Source organism: Electrophorus electricus, chromosome 11 (genome assembly GCF_013358815.1).
Source record: "Electrophorus electricus isolate fEleEle1 chromosome 11, fEleEle1.pri, whole genome shotgun sequence".
In the NCBI taxonomy this organism is placed as follows: domain Eukaryota; kingdom Metazoa; phylum Chordata; class Actinopteri; order Gymnotiformes; family Gymnotidae; genus Electrophorus; species Electrophorus electricus.
The window spans coordinates 8,069,236-8,085,664 of record NC_049545.1 but is presented as its reverse complement, the minus strand read 5'-3'; the positions used below and the strand labels follow the sequence as shown (position 1 = coordinate 8,085,664).

Here is a 16,429-nt window from a genome sequence, read left to right as displayed (position 1 = left end):
GGTCTGGCCATGGCTCCATCTATATTCCAGGCCTACATTAATGAGGTTCTCAGGGAGTTATTGGGAAGATCCATCGTCGCTTACATTGACGACTTTGATCTACTCCTCCTGGAACCAACATGTGCAAGACGTGCGGGCCGTACTCTGAACTCTGTTACAGAACCAGTTATACTGCAAAATAGAGAAATGTGAGTTCCACTGCAAGAAGGTGGACTTTCTGGGGTATGCCATCCAAGAAGGGAGTGTGCAACCAGGCAAGGTGGAGGCAGTGATGGCTTGGCCTAGACCACTCACACGTAAGGCACTACAGCATTTTCTTGGCTTCGCCAACTTCTACTGGAGGTTCATCTGATCCTTCAGCTAACTAGCGAGGCCCCTTAGAGTCCAGCTCTGGGGACCAGCCTGAAGGATCAAATGGACCCCCAAGGTAGAGAAAGCTTTCGAAGAGCTCAAGACCACTTTCTCAACCTTGCCAGTGTTACAACAGCCTGACCCAGAGAGACCTTTTGTGGTGGAGGTGGATGCCTCTGATATAGGAGTGGGCACTGTGCTATCTCAGCATACAAGAGAGAGAGGTGGTCTATGGCATATCGCATACTTCTCCCAAAAACAGAGTCCAGCAGAGCGGAACTATGGCATTGGGGATCGGGAGCTGCTGTCCATGAAGCTCGCCTTCGTGGAGTGGAGGCATTGGCTAGAGGGAGCACAGCACCCCTTTACCATGTATATGGACCACAAGAACCTGGAATACCTCCAGACCACCAAGAGACTGAATGCGAGACAGGCTAGGTGGTCAATCTTTTTCTCCAGGTTCCAGTTCCAGGTCACCCATAGGCCTGGGGAGCAGTGCGGAGACCCTGTTGACGAGCTCGGAGCCTGTTCGCGCTCCCTCCTGCTTTTTGGCATCTCTGGACTGGGAGGTGGACCGACGAATAAAGGCAGCCAACCCACATCCACAGTGCCCACTCTACTGGCCGCATTCCAGGACCCTGGCGGGGTCGTGGGGGGGGGGGAGGTTCTGTCATGGCAGGCTCCTACAGTCTCCTACAGGGAGGGACACACCCACTCCAGACAAGGACCGTACCACTAATTTGCGCCATTCACAATCACCTGCCTTTTGACAGGAGACACCTGCTCCTCATTACCACCTGTCACTATATATTCCTGCAGGTTTGGAGAAACAGCGTTGCACTTTAGTGATCGAGACCTCAAGTGCCCATCAGTGCAACACTGCTACCATGAAGAAGCTTCGACTTAGAGTTGTTTTGTGTTATTCAAATCCTAATAGATAATAAAGAACAAGTCTGTTCTACCTCGCCTCTCGCTCCCTATGTGTTGCCTACATCACAGTAACTAGGCTGCTGTAAAGCAATATAACATTGATATGACTTAATTTCCACTATTGCAACTCCACTAATCATTGTGCTGTTTTTACATAATACAGTGCAGCCACAATAAACTCCACACTTTTTCCCCCACAGTGTATGATGCCTTCATGGATGTAGGTCAACAGAAAGTAAATTAAATTTGACAAATCTCCTCCATTTCCTCACAGAACGCAGGCCTGTAGTGTATGCTACAATGCTCCATGTAACAAAATCTATTGCTTTGGTTCCATACTTCAGAACATTGGACTATAATGAATCCAATGTGAATCCCATCCCAAAATACAGCTGGCTGGAATAGTATCATGATTAGGAGTCTCAACATTATGAGGCAAAAATTTAGAAAGTGAATTTCAAAGTCAAGCTTATTGTTTTATTTGTTATCTTGATTTATAGTAGGTTGTAACTATAGGAGCGAACAAAGTTCCTAATTTCAGTGTAGACATTTGAATGTAGACATTCAAATTAACATAAATTTTAATTATTACTTAATTAATTGTTACTTATGGTCCTATGAAAAGTTTGTGATCTCTGTAAACTCGGTATAGATGCAGGGCCTATATTAATCGAAGCTGATATTCATCTTTTAAACCATGTGGTCACAGCCTCTTGCAAGAACATTTTCTTATTCTTTTCACTTTATATTTTACATCATATGGCAGACGACTTTGGAAAGCGATTTATATGGTCCTCTGAAAAGTTTGATATCTCTGTTAACACGGTATAGATGCAGGGCTCATATTCATCGAAGCTGGCATTCATCATTTTAACTGTGTAGTCACTGCGCCTCATGCAACATTTTATAATTTTTTTCACTTTATATTTTACATCATATGGCAGACGGTTATTCAAAGCAACTTATATGTGTGACCATATGATAGTGTACTTGCTGAGGATCAAAATTAGGATACAAAGAGAGATACAGGACCAGATTCTTATCTTAAATATCTGATACTTAGCATAAATTCTTCCTAATTTCATCAGTCATTTTGATTAAATGTGCCATAACAGTTTCAGCAAAAACTCATAACTTCACCTAACTGTTGTAAATGACCTTCGTAAACAGAGCTGTTTGTACAAAAAAACTCCTGTTCATAAGAATGGTGCATTATCATATTTGATGCCCCAAAAAAGTCATTTGAGCTTGGATGGTGTTATTCATAAAATTGCCATTATAATGTGCGGTGGCCCGAGTGCCGCAGGGCGAGGGGCAGGACGCACAGACTCCACTGACTGGGACGTACATTTATTAACATTTAACATGAAACACTAACGGCACTCGCAACATTCATACACAAGGAACATGAAACGGTTAACGTTAGACAGATACAAGAAACAAGAGAGCGTTTTACATTAACATGAAACATCCACACATTACGCCTACAATAACCAACACCCTGCACACATTGACACAGGTCTATATACATTTAGACGAACAAGGTGCAGGTGTGTGCAGGTGTGGTTACAAACAAAACCACCCTCCCACTACACGTGGCGAGCCAAGCCACGTGACTCGGAGAAGGCGAGCGTTCCGTGACAGCCATCTACAGGTAAAAAAGACAACGTTCCTGTTTTGATCAATAGCACTCTGAAATGAATTGTTAAAAGATGTTAATGGATTTTAATCAAAGGTTAATTTGGCACTGTATATAATGTCAAGGGGCAACATCATAGAGTGTCAGGCTTTAGCTGATCAGATGAATAGCTTAAAAGAAAAATAATGTGTAGGATATTGTTTCATAGATTTAATTATTCAGTTGTGTGAAATTTGATAATTGCTTAATTGAAAGTGAACTTAAAGGACACCATTAAATTCCTTTAAGATGTCATGTTATTTGTGAGATAAATGTGAGATACATGTGAGAAAATATGTAGTCCACTGTATTCACAATATATATAAAACAAGGAAAATTACTCTCATTGGGAATGGATAAGTGCTCACCTTTTGCACTTATAAATTAAATAGGTCTTTGATGTTCTTTGAGCCAGGCATCTTGTCACTCCATATAATCTCTGTCTGAAGACAGTAGAGAGCCAGTTATGATTTGTTGGTGTTCCCCCTGAGTAAACAACAACAAAAGACGTTGCTGTACCGTTATTTCATAGCTACAAAAATGTCTATCTCTGCTTCGCTGGTACAATATTTAACCGATAAGTCATAAAAGCACTTTTTATATGAAAAAGTATTGCATAAGCCTGCCTTCTTTTTGATCATGCACATCTTTGATCTCCACAGGTTGCAAAGAAATACTTTAAAATTATGTCTCTTATTACATAAGCTCATCAACTCAATTTTGGTTTCTACAGGTCTTGAAATACTGAGATATCAATGTCAAACAGCTTTATGGTGTTTGTTCAAAACTGTGGGTAAAAATATCTGACCTCTTAAGTTCCATTCAGTAAAGAAGTTATCCTGAGTTTTCCTCAAAGGCACATTTAAAATACAGCAGCCACTTTTTGATGTTTGCTATTTCAAAGAGAGAGAAAGAAAATCAATTACATCCCAATCTTTTGAACATGACTAGTTTATCTATCCATGTATCTTCAGAGCTATCACTAAAACATGGTAAATAGTAAATTTCAGTTTTAAAACATGTTAAAACAATCCTGATTAGAATATTTGCTTTCATAGGACAACAATTAAATTGGGCTTGATATCAATGCCCATGACTTCAAATGAAATACATTTTCTAAACCGTAGTAATAATAGCATGTTCTGTGACGTGAAAACACTGCAGGGATCACTATTCCTTTTAATAATGGAACATAGAAATAAAATCAATATAGGACCTGATAGCTATAGGCTTGGGTGCAAAATAGTTTTAGGCTACCTTGAGTAAGGTTAAGCTCACTGAGACTCTAGCATCAGAGCACTGTTACACATAGTTGTTGTAGGAAGTACTGGCACATCAGATGTTGGATTATTGGCATGCTTCACAAACAGAAGTGCTTCAAAACATTGGATCAAGGAAATGCATGAGATGTGTGCAGTGGGGTTACTCACATTCAGTACATAAAACTGGATAATATTCTTTAGAGGAACAGATCGTATTGGCTAATGGGTCATTTGCCTACAGTACATCTAAAATATATATCTAAATAATAGTAAAGACTGATTTTGAACCTTGCATAAACATGTACATTCTATGTGCATAATGTGAATAATGAAGTGCATTTAAGTATTTGCATTTCATTAAAGCATAGGTGCTGTTGTTTTTGAAATATCACATTTCCCTTTTGAATCATGCTTAGTCTTGCTTGTCAAATTATATTTTCATCACATCAATGTCCCTCAAAATAAGAACAATTTCCCCAAAAATAAGAACATAAGAACATTTTCTTGTGTCTACCATTATTTGGGCACTGACTCCAAACTCACTTTGCATGTTTAAATACAGTTTAAAGTGCATCAGCTAGCACTAAGCAAACATTCTGCAAATGCAATCACGATTACGTGTAATCTTTTTTCCACCCTGACATTGCACAAAGTATTTGAAAGTTATAACCATAGTAAAAAACACAAGAATACATTGTCATACAAAGCAAACACCCTTAACTCAGTATCCACACAATTATTTGCCATGTTATATCATACATTAGGCTCTTTAACGCACAGGTGAGGTTCATTGGCATTCACTTGTAATGTGGTGAAAAACAAATTTTTTTTCTTTAAAAGGAAGAAGCATAGCAAAGATATACACTATGAGGAGAATGAGTGGAGAAAACTGTGAAGCGACAGGAAATGTCAAATGTATGAGAAATTCTGGCGCTCGCTTGGATGCTAGCAACGCAGGCACTGATGGTGGTCCAATGCCGAGAGCAGCTCATTCAATTTCTCCACTAATGATATTGGTCAGCGCCAACACTATGTTCTATGGCAACCCTGACTGAGTAAATATTAATGTCAGACTAATGGTGTTCAAATGTGATCTTTCTTCCACATGTGGTCCGAGAAAAGGAGCTTGTGGAGTATAAAGTATCAGTAGATGCAGGTTTTTGTTTGTCTTTGGGGGTTTTAGTAATGCTTGGGTGGGGGCAGGGTGCATTTTCTGGAAGTGCCATTGAACATGTTGGTTTCCAAACATGGAAAAAGCCAAACATTTTCTTTCAATGATTTACTACATTTCCAGCTGACTAAATGAATATCATAGTGTTCTTGTTGCTGTAGTCCACTGCGTATCAAGTTAGATTATAAGTAACAATTTTGTAAATACTATTAATATACTAATACTGATAATACAATGTTATAAATACTATTGTCCCGTCAAGCCATCTCTCCAGATTATTAAGACAGGAGCTGGCAGTGGGGGACATTACTATTAGAACTATGCAAGTCTGGTCTAAATGAAAACTATTCAGCTACCGCTCCTGCCTTCTGCACCAACCGCCTACTCTGCACCCCCAGCCACCCCAGGAAAGAATTTTCTAAACTCCTAAATACTTAATATTGCTCTATTACACACATGACATGCTTGACTTTCTGCAGAGCACAGATAGTTTTGTCATAGTCCATGGTTTACCTGGAGCAGTATTATGTACTCTTACCCTCCCTATCCCTACCCAAGCCTCCCCTCAGAGTGAGAGGGAGCACTGACTACAGGGAAAACTGGGGCAGGTACTTTCATTAAGCCAAACTCAGTCTGGTTCCAACTCCCTTTTGGGAAAACTAGAGAATATGAGCTATATTTACCACACAGCCTCTGCATATATCAGCTTATGACATTCTGGGCTTTGCCACATGCTATTTAATGCTAGAATCTCTGTTCTGCCTTTTTATTCTTTCCATTACTATACCCTCAGAACACTTGTAGGAACTGCGTTAAGTTGATGTTTGTTGCTTTTTCAATCTGAATTCACAACCAAAGATAGTAGTACAAAATCCCAATGAGTAATTGTCAAAACAGGCCACAAGATCAGCTTTAAATAAATGAACATGATATAACTGTTATTTCTGTACCAGCCTCAGCAATTGCTGACTGGGGATTTAAATTCTAGTAAAAGCAGAATACTAAAATTACACAGCAGCAAATTACAGCATCCTGCTGTTTTCAATTTGTGTGTAAGTAAGTCAACACATATATTGCAATTAATTGACTACTGTAACATTGGGAGGTGAGGCAGGATGCAGAGACAAGCCGTGTTCACACAAACACAGACATTTATTTTTACACATAAACAAATGTAAAACACAAACAGCAACACCACTTTAAAACAAGACAAAAAGGTATTATGCAAGTAAAGGGGCTTTGACAATACGATGAGGCAGATAACAGCAAACACAGACAAAGACTGACTAATACACAAGGACTTAAATATACATGTTTTCGATGACTAACAGAGGACAGGTGTAACAGGTAACCGACTAATCAGGAAGGGGCATGGCCATGTAGACGCACACACACACACACACACACACAAAATGTCAGATGAAGATGGGGAGGGGTCTAGAAGGTGTGGGCTGTGCTGCGACAGAAGCCCCCACTGCATCCGCCTTTCCCAGTTTCAGCTGAAGTGCAGGCACAGAGCTTTAGGGTCTTGTACTCCAGTTAAGGGAGCATCCCTTAATGACTTCAGTGCCAGTGATGAAGCCTCTTCAAAGGAAACACAGGGACGCTTGCGGGCTCTAGAGTGACATGCTCTTGGTGAAGTCTTAGGTGCCAGTGGCTCATCCTTATCAGAGTCCCCTGACCCCATTTCCTTCTCTGCAGTGGGATCCTCATGGAGGGCCTCCTCCACCATTGAAAGGTCCACAGAGTGGTCAGACCCCGCATCTGACCTGAGACTACGGTCATCATAGTCCACATTGTGCTATAATGCTCATAACCATCCTGAAAGTCCATGGAGGGCAGGTAAGACCCTGCAGATTCATCCTCCCAGTAGTCCAGGGAAGGTAGATAGGATAGTCCAACCCTCGCCCACAAGGCCCCCCAAATATTCCCAGGAGAGCTCTCCCTCACTGCACTGGCAAGGAGATTGCTCACCAGGATGAAGGGTTCCTCCACTTGGGTTGAGTTAGGGTGGTTAAGCCACTTCTTTTCCTTCTACCTTTTTGCCTTGGATTGCAGCATCTCTCAGCCGTTGGTGTTTCTGTAATGCTGGGAGGTGAGGCAGGATGCAGTGTTGAGCTGTGTTCACACAAACAAACACTTAAGTTTTACACATAATAAACAAACATAAAACATGAACAGCAAGACCACTCTAAAACAAGATAAAAGGTATTATGCGAGTAAAAGGGCTTCGACAATATGATAAGGCAGTTAACAGTGGCATACACTAGGTCAAACATCAACAAAGAATGATTACACAAGGACTTAAATATACATGTTAATGATGACTTACAAAGTACAGGTGTAACAGGTACCGACAAACAAGGAAGGGGTGTGGCAATATAGACACACATACACACACACAAACCTACGATGTCAGACGAATATGGGGAGGAGTCTAGGAGGAGGGGGCCGTGCCATGACAACTACAACTTTCATTTGCTTGAGGTTGGAACAATACATCTTTAGGCTGTTGTTCACATAGTCATTTGTATGAACACATACTGTCACTAAATTGTTAACACATCCATAATAATCTCTTCTTTATAATGTCACTGCTGTCAGTCAGTATACTCAAATCTCAGATATTGCCCTGGGGCAATTATAAGCCATGCTAATAAGAGACACAATGGCATTTCAGAACAAATGCGCCTAACCATATATTTACAGTCTGGACCTCATCAGAACACTATAGATGAGTTCTTAAATATCCTGCTACTCACTGACACTGTGTTGAGATCACATGTTTCTAGTAGCTTCATTAAGTTGTGAAATGCATCTAAATATTTATTTTTGGTTATTAATTAGTTCAAATGATACCGAAAATCTGTCAGTCTGAAGTGTGAAATGCAGGTATTAATCTTTCAGTGAGTAAACTATTACTTAGCATTTAATAGTGGAACATCCCTCTTATATAATTCAATAAAGTTATATGAAATCTGGCAAAGTGAATGTCATGTCTAGGACTATATTTTATGGCACTACAGATTATTTTGAATATTGTATTGTCTTATTTATAGTCCTCTCTGTGTGTCAGAGCTGGGAGAAAGCCAGAAGTGTTGTGGCATGGCTAAAGCTGAGAGAAGAAGCCAGCTGCTTAGCAGCAGAGCACAAACAAGAAACAGCTCTGCAGAAATTCATGGATACTCTTCTGTCCATTTTCTGCTAAATAATGCTTGAGTAATCTGCTTCTCTCCCCCACCAACACTGCCCTTCGTCAAACAACCTTGCAAGATTTATGTGTACAAGCAGAAATCTATCTGCATTTTCACTTCATTTTTTACATTTTCCTCTTTTTTATCACACCCATAAACTCCATCCTGAAGCTGTTCGATTGCATATTTAATTTTTTCCCAGTGCTGACAAAGGCCCTCTTAGCCAGTGAAAGAGACAAGCAGATTTTATTGACTGAAGCAACCTAAGAGTCTTACTACAGCTATTATAGAGCCCAAGGAAGACAGCGTCCCAGTCGATAGGCCTATCTAGTGGTGGCTTATTTTAACAGCTCTGGCCCACTATCTGAGGGGAGTCAGCATGGGGAAGTGCAGTGTGTGTGAAGGTCAAGGAGTCAGAGAATTGCCATGAAAGTCCAAAGGGCCACATGATGCGCAGAAATCAATAGCAGCAATAAATAGGCATTGACACTGCTACAGAGTAACAAGAGTCACAAGGGACCAGCAACAGCTGTAGGCATAAAAGGACATGCTTTCCCTGCCCAGAAAGACATATAATGAAAAATGCAGAAAAAGTTGGCTATGTTTGCACTGCCAAGAGTGGAGTTTTTAATACCTAATGTAAAGTATAAGGAGAGAAATTAATAGCTGTATGAGGTGCTTAATTAGTATATGAAATATGAACATATTAATCTAAACACACTATTAGATTATGTGTGGTTACCAGTGCATGTTCTATGGGGTGAGTGATACATTAGACACAAGCACAAAATAAAGTTGAAAATATGAGTCCATTCTCACAAACGCCCACACCAACACTACAGCCAGTCCCTCTGAAGGGGGAAGCATGTCCATGTGCTCACAATAATAAGAAGAGAAGTGTTAAAAGCCTTGGATGTCCTGCAACAGTGTCTTAACAAACTGTATAACTGAGCTTAGCAACTGTTTAGTGAGGGCATGCACAGATAATAGCCTCACTTCTGAGAAAACTAGAAACTCTCCCCCAAGTGTTCTTCTGATGAGCAATATAAAGCTTATTCATTATGATTATAGTAAGAAAGATATGTAGCCCTTATGCCTACTGACCTCTTCAGCACTGAAAAGTGAGTAACATACTGTGGGTCTGTTTAAATTGAGATGCTGGTGTATGCTCATTTTCATATCCTCCAGCAGAAGGAATAATACTAATGCCAAAGATCCATCCTGCTTTTAATATGATCTTATAAAGAACAAACAAAACATTGAAAAAATACTGTTATTGCACTGAGGAAACTGGCAGGCTTCTACATTATTTTTGGTGGTGGTAATAGTAACTTGAACTTTTTATAATACAGAATTTAGCATATGAGACAAAGACATATCACTCTAAACAGTCTAAAACTAATGCATAGTAGAAAACATAAACAAACCAATGATATTTATTATCAGCATCATTCCACTTTTCCTTGCCAGGGTCGCAGTGGTAGCAGGCTGAGAGGATCAGCCCAGATTTTTCTATTCCCTGCAACAGATTCCAGCTCCTCTTGTGGGACACCCAGATTTTCCCAGGACAGCTGCAAGATATAATCCAGTGGGTCCTTGGTCTGCCTCTAGACCTCCTTCCAGTGGAATGTTCCTAGAACAGCTGACCGGGTGGCCATCTCAATTGGCTCCTCTGTCATTTATGAAACAGTGGCTGTACTTTGAGGCCAATCTGAGGCTTGGAGCGCTACACCAAGTCACATAGTAAGAGACAAAGAACCCCGCAGAGAAACCTAATTTCTGCTGCTTTTGTGCATGATCATAGTTTTTGTTCATAGTTCACCTGGTAGAACAGGTAGAGCATAATGCAATTAATATCCAGGTCATGGGTCCAGTTTGCAGGGACTGCATGTGTTATCAAATTGATAAATATGTAAGTTGCTCTGGATACGAGAATCTGACAAATGCAGTAAATGTATTTAAATCTTATTCTTTCATTCATTAAACATATCAGCACAGAGTGCTTCATCCTAGAACTAAGTTCCTGCTTCACCATCACAGACTGCAACTGTGCTGCAGCTGACCTGATCCATTTGTCAATCCCACACTCCCCTTTTCCATCAGTAGTGAACAAAGTCCTGAGACACTTAAACTCCTCCACAAAGAGCACATTTTCTCCTCTCATGTCAAGTTCTTATATGTCACAAGGGCAAGCGTTTGCTCCATGTGACTAAAATATTCAGAATACTCTGACTGGGCCCTTCTCCAAATATCAGCAACAGCCTTTTAAGAGTCTTTTATATATATATATATATATATTTCCAAACCAGTTATACTTGAACAGCGCCTACTTCTGTGGTCAACATATTAATATAATGGAAAATGAATGCATCAAAGGGGAATTTATATAAAAGAGTCTAAAGGTTTGGAAAGGAAACAACTATTACAAACCAAAGTAGCATCAAACATCATCTCAGCATAAAAGCATAACTAAAAACAACTTATACAATATCAGTGAGAGCTCCATAGCAAATATCACTATCAAATTATCCCTATTAATATCAAATTATCATTTATTTGTACAACAAAACAACAACAACAAAAAATTGTATGGCTTACACTAAATGCACCTATTCTGATCTCATTCTTATGTTACAGATCTACAGTTTATGTGGAGGTAATGCAAAAGAAAGTTGTGAAAAATAAGAAATGGTACCTGACTTGACTTCGTTCATGACTGTGGCATGCTAGCCTCGCAAGATTTATTGCAAATGTCATAGTGGCTGCAAACCCACCAAACCATGGCCTAACAATTAAGCAGCTAAAACTCCATCTCTGTACAACATTCTAATGTGGAGCATAAAGAGTGTTGCTTAGTATTAAAAAAAGAACATTTTGCATCCTAAAGCATTTCCAGTGCCTAACGGACCTCATACAAGAGGCTAAAACAATTGTAGAGTAATCTGCTGCTTTCAATGTGGTTTAGAATATGTAGGTTGCTCCAGCAGATAACACTGGCCAAAGGCAAAGAGAGAGAGAGGGGGGGAGAGAGAGCAAGACTATTTTGAATTTATTGCAAAGAGCATAAATTCCATAGAGAATATTGTTCTGTACTACCCACATCCAGCCCTCCGTGTGCATTTAATGTATTATCATAGAGTGCAATTCAATCAGAAATCCACATAGCAGATGGCATGCCTGTTAAGGCCAAAGGTGAAACCACCTCTTTCATTTCATGCTGGAAGATGTGTCTCCATGCCAGACCTCCTTGCATGAACTTCACATACAGAAGTCCATGACTTTTCACTTACATTCACCTACTGTAGATTTAATTTCTCTATTATCAGTTCAGTGAAGTATGGTTCTGGTACAATGGTAGAAAAAAGTCTGAGGAGCAATCATTTCTCAGTGAGTGTTTCAAGCTTATATCTATTGTTTGGTGAAACTCAAGTTTTTCATTTAGATTTTCATCACTCCATGTTCTGCATAACTTTAGGAAGGTAATTACCTTTAGGAAATTACTTTATGGGATATATATTGTATTTTAAATCTATATTTAATATAGATTAGATTTAATTAGTTAGTATATATTATGCTCTGTACACATTTATTATTGAATTGTGTATATTTGTTACTTGAATTGTGCTATACAAATAAACTTGCTTTGCCTTGCTGTGAGTCATAAATGCTGACCACAACTTACCACAATAGCAAATTATCTTGTGACAGAGAGAAAGAGAAAAAGAGAGAGAGACAGAGCATGTGAACATGTGATTTTCAACTTTAGCAAACATTCTAGAATTTTTAAAGCAATCTAGCTAAATCAAACAGTCAAAATAACTATTCCTTTCCTTATTTTGCAGCAATAAGACATCATTCTCAATACTAGCACATTTCTTCTTTGTATTTGTCAACATTCAGCCTCGTGTCTGGGTTTATTTTGGGCTGAAACTGAACGAGAGAAGTGGAGTCGCATGCGTTTACTTGGGTCTGGCTGTCTATGGAGCCAGCAAGCCCCCAGGGAGGCAAGAGAATTGCAAGTGAGAGGCAACAGGGAAGGTGTGGGTGCATAAGAGGATGGGCATGTGAAAACTCAGGTGGTGTATGATGAGAAGCAGCTGAGGCTGAGGAGAAAACAGAGCTTTAAAGGCCCTCAGAGAGCTTGTGATCGATAGCTTCCACAGACAATAATTTACAGAAACTACACTGCACAACAGGGAGATCACAGAATAGATAGTGACCATTATGTGGGTGTTTGTGTTGCTATCACTACTTGTGGTGGAACTTAACACCCACTACAGTGCTTTGCCCGATCTGGGAGGTTGTGCACCTGGTCCTTCACACTGACCCAGCACGCGCTCTCCAAATAAACATGACCCCAGAGATTACAACAACTGCAACGTACAAGAAGAAGTACAAAATGTACAAAAGCTCCTCTTCTTCTCCTATACACACACACACACACACACACACACACACACACACACACAAACACACACACCACAAGCGTAGGAAGGCCTGTAGGAAGCACTGAATGTTTACGGTATGCCATTAAGAGAGACAGCTGTGATGTAAATCAGAATAGAACAGGCAGTGACAATTTTAAATACTTTGATATTAGAACAAAAAGGATAACTAATGCATACATGGAACAGTTTCTGACAGTTTCCAAATTAAATTCTGTAAATCTTGTTCTGTCTCTTCTTAGCTAATATGTCAGCTACAAATTACACCACATGCACTAAATAAACAAATATTTTATATTTCATTATTTTTGAGGGTAGTAAATTTCCCCAAATAAAAGTCATTACACAGATTTCAAAACAACAGACTATACAAGAGAGCACCAGTTTGTTGAATGGTCACTCTATTGATTGTAAACTGATGCAAGCAATAAGTAACAAGGCATTCAGGAGGAAGGGTTCTTCAGCACTTGTTGCTTGAATGTCCCACTAAGTAGCCAAACCAAAAGTGAGGAGAATTGAGGAGCACAGGTAACTCTCTACAGACACCAATGTTAGTCTACTAGGCCTCAAAGTTTCATCTGTCTTGCTTTAAAATATGAAAGTAAATAGCTAATTCTGTGTTTTTTTTAAATAAAACAATGAAAAAAATCTAACAAATTAACAAAAATAAATGAACAAAAAAGGAGTTAAAAACTGTATTAAGAAAAAAAAGTATTTCATTCCAATTAATTACACAGAAGATTACAAGATTAACCTGACACAGTATTACAAATTAAATTGACAAACATGCTACCAGGCATATACACACAAGCTAGACCAGATTCCATAAATTGACATAAACCAAACAGTTTTGTACATATGAGCCATGTTTCTCCCTAACCCCTGTGCAGGACTAGTCAGCAGCTACACATAACATTTGATTGAGGTTTCTAGAAGGTTCAACTAGGGTAATTCCACACCAATTCAACTAAGAGGTGGATGGAGGTGGAGATCAAACCGAAATTAACTCGACATAAAACATTTTTGGGAAAAAAATGGCTGAATTATGCAGATCAGATAACAATATCCAGCTCCATAGCCCTTAAACCCAATCAGTCCAATTCTAAACACCCAAAATCTAAAATGTGGATAAGCATGCACAATCCTCACAGTTAATAACACACTCATTCGTGTCTATTCCACTTAATGTCTATTCCCATGCTATATTCCCGTGGACCTATCAAAACAGAATCACACACACACACACACACACACACGCACACACACACACACAAAGCATTTCAGATTCATGAGTCAACGTTAAGATGAGCTTTAATAAAATCATCCTGATTCTTACTATATTTTGTTGCAGCTAAATGCTTTGCTTTGCACATATAGTCGTTTAGGAATATAGTAGGCATAACCTGATTTTTCATTTTGGCATCCATTTAGTTACACAGTGTCCAAACTGGTGGATATTTGCTGTGCTGTTTATTGGAGGCTCAAATAAATAGCAGCATTCAATCAAATGCAGCATTCAAACTTCACTTGACATGAGTCACACACTGATCACTAGTCACATATACATGGTAAGCCTATATATAACCTTTTACTACTGTAGCAGTATGCATAACACAAGCATAGAGGAGAGTCACATAGTTCATACTGTGTTACTGAGCATTGCCTGTGATACAACCAAAACCCACTTCCACAGAAGATGTTCAAGTCAGAAGGGGCGAGGCAGTTTGTTGCAAAAGTGTCCAAAAAAGTGGCATCTGGTATGGCATACTATGGCCTCTTAGTGTAGCAGTGCTCCATAATGACAGAGTATCTCCAACACTTCTAACTTCTAAGTCCATCCTATTCCTTGCTTGTGATGGCATTCCCCATAAACATGAAATAATTACTAAGAAGATAAAGAGTAAACAAGTCCTCTGTGATAATTAGGAATAGAGCTTTGTTTCTTTGCTCTGTGGATGCTGCCTAGCATGGAATTCCTTCTGTTGCAGCTCATTACAAGATCACACACAATGGGAGTGTTTTTGCACCCTCTACTCACCAACACAATATTTTTGGAGAGCACTAAAAAGTGGCACCTCAGAAACATAATCAGCTACTGTGTTTCAGTAGATAGAAACATAATATCTACTGAATAACCCATAGAGAAAATAAAATCCTGAGTGCCTTGGAATGCTTCGTCAAGTATTATCAGGACTCTTTTTAGTAATGACAGAGAGAATGAACATTTTGTTGTATTTTAAATTGGTGTCAAAGATGAGAAATTGTAATATCTGTTGAAGCCATATTCAAATAAAGAGCAATAATGTTTGGAGAACATTTGGTAGAAATTTTAAACAGAAGGTTAACATCCTTTGGTGCATTTCATTAATTGGATGTGTGTGTCCATATCTAATCTCACAGAGAGCCCTGAGAAATGCTAAGCAGCAGATCTGGCACATTAGCAACAATTCTTTACAAGTAGTTGGAAAGAAAGCTCTGCACTGTAACAAACTTCGCTTTGATATTCATGACAGAAGTAGTCTTTGCCTCTTGAGATGTGTCTTTGCTTCCACATCCGGTGTAGGAGTGTTCTTTCAAATTAGTACTCCCATTTGCAAAACTTCTCTGTAGGGCAGACTGCTTTGCTTGATGCAAGACAGTGGGTGTCTGGGATTGCTATTTCTTCCCCTCTAACAAGCCATCATTTGTTCTACCTGATCTTATGAAGGAGCTCAAGCTTTTGTTGTAAAGCCAGAGACAGATTAGTGAAAGTCAAGAGCACAAAAACAATGTCTTGCAACTGTGACAGTTGATGACATTGTATTATTATGGACATTGCATTAACATGGACTTTGAATTTTTTTAGCAACAAACTACTTTTATCTGCTGACTTTGCAGCGCCTCTTGGCCTTGTCTCAAAATGTTCAGAATTTGGTAGTGCAGTCTTTCTTGATTTATGAATAAGGTTAGCCTGATGATATATGATTATGACCTTTTGGGGCCAGACTATACAGAACAAATAAGATGATACAGCATAATTGGCATAAAGTGCTTCAAGATTTTTTAAAAAACTGCTAGGAAAGGAACTACTACAAAATATGCTGAATGAGGTATACGTCACCTAGACATTTAGAGCTGTAATTCTTTTAAGTCTTTCTTTTTTAAGAGTGAAGTAAAAGTGAAAGTTTCATAACATCATTGTTAAGAAATTAAAGAGACCAGATGTGTAATTCAGTGGCTCAAAATAAATGCCCCATCTCTTTCTTTTGAAACCATTTTTAAACTACAAAATTATTGATTTTTGATTGGAACAGTACTGAAGGTCAAATATTAGACCATACAGGGTAACTAAGCAGATGTCAGACAAAATCAAGGAAAACTTGAATTTGTATTTGAGCAACAACTTTGAGAATCGATCA

The 16,429-nt window shown here is 39.1% G+C and overlaps 1 protein-coding gene across 1 annotated transcript in view; it reads right to left on the bottom strand.

Annotated features, from left to right (window-relative positions):
• Positions 1-6,582: 6,582 nt before the first annotated feature.
• marveld1 (MARVEL domain containing 1) overlaps positions 6,583-16,429 on the bottom strand; it is a 34,810-nt gene continuing 24,963 nt past the window's right edge. The window contains exon 3 of the mRNA XM_027025210.2: positions 6,583-7,510. Coding sequence (XP_026881011.1) covers positions 7,407-7,510 — 104 coding nt within the window. The 3' untranslated portion in view covers positions 6,583-7,406. The remainder of the gene's footprint in view (positions 7,511-16,429) is intronic.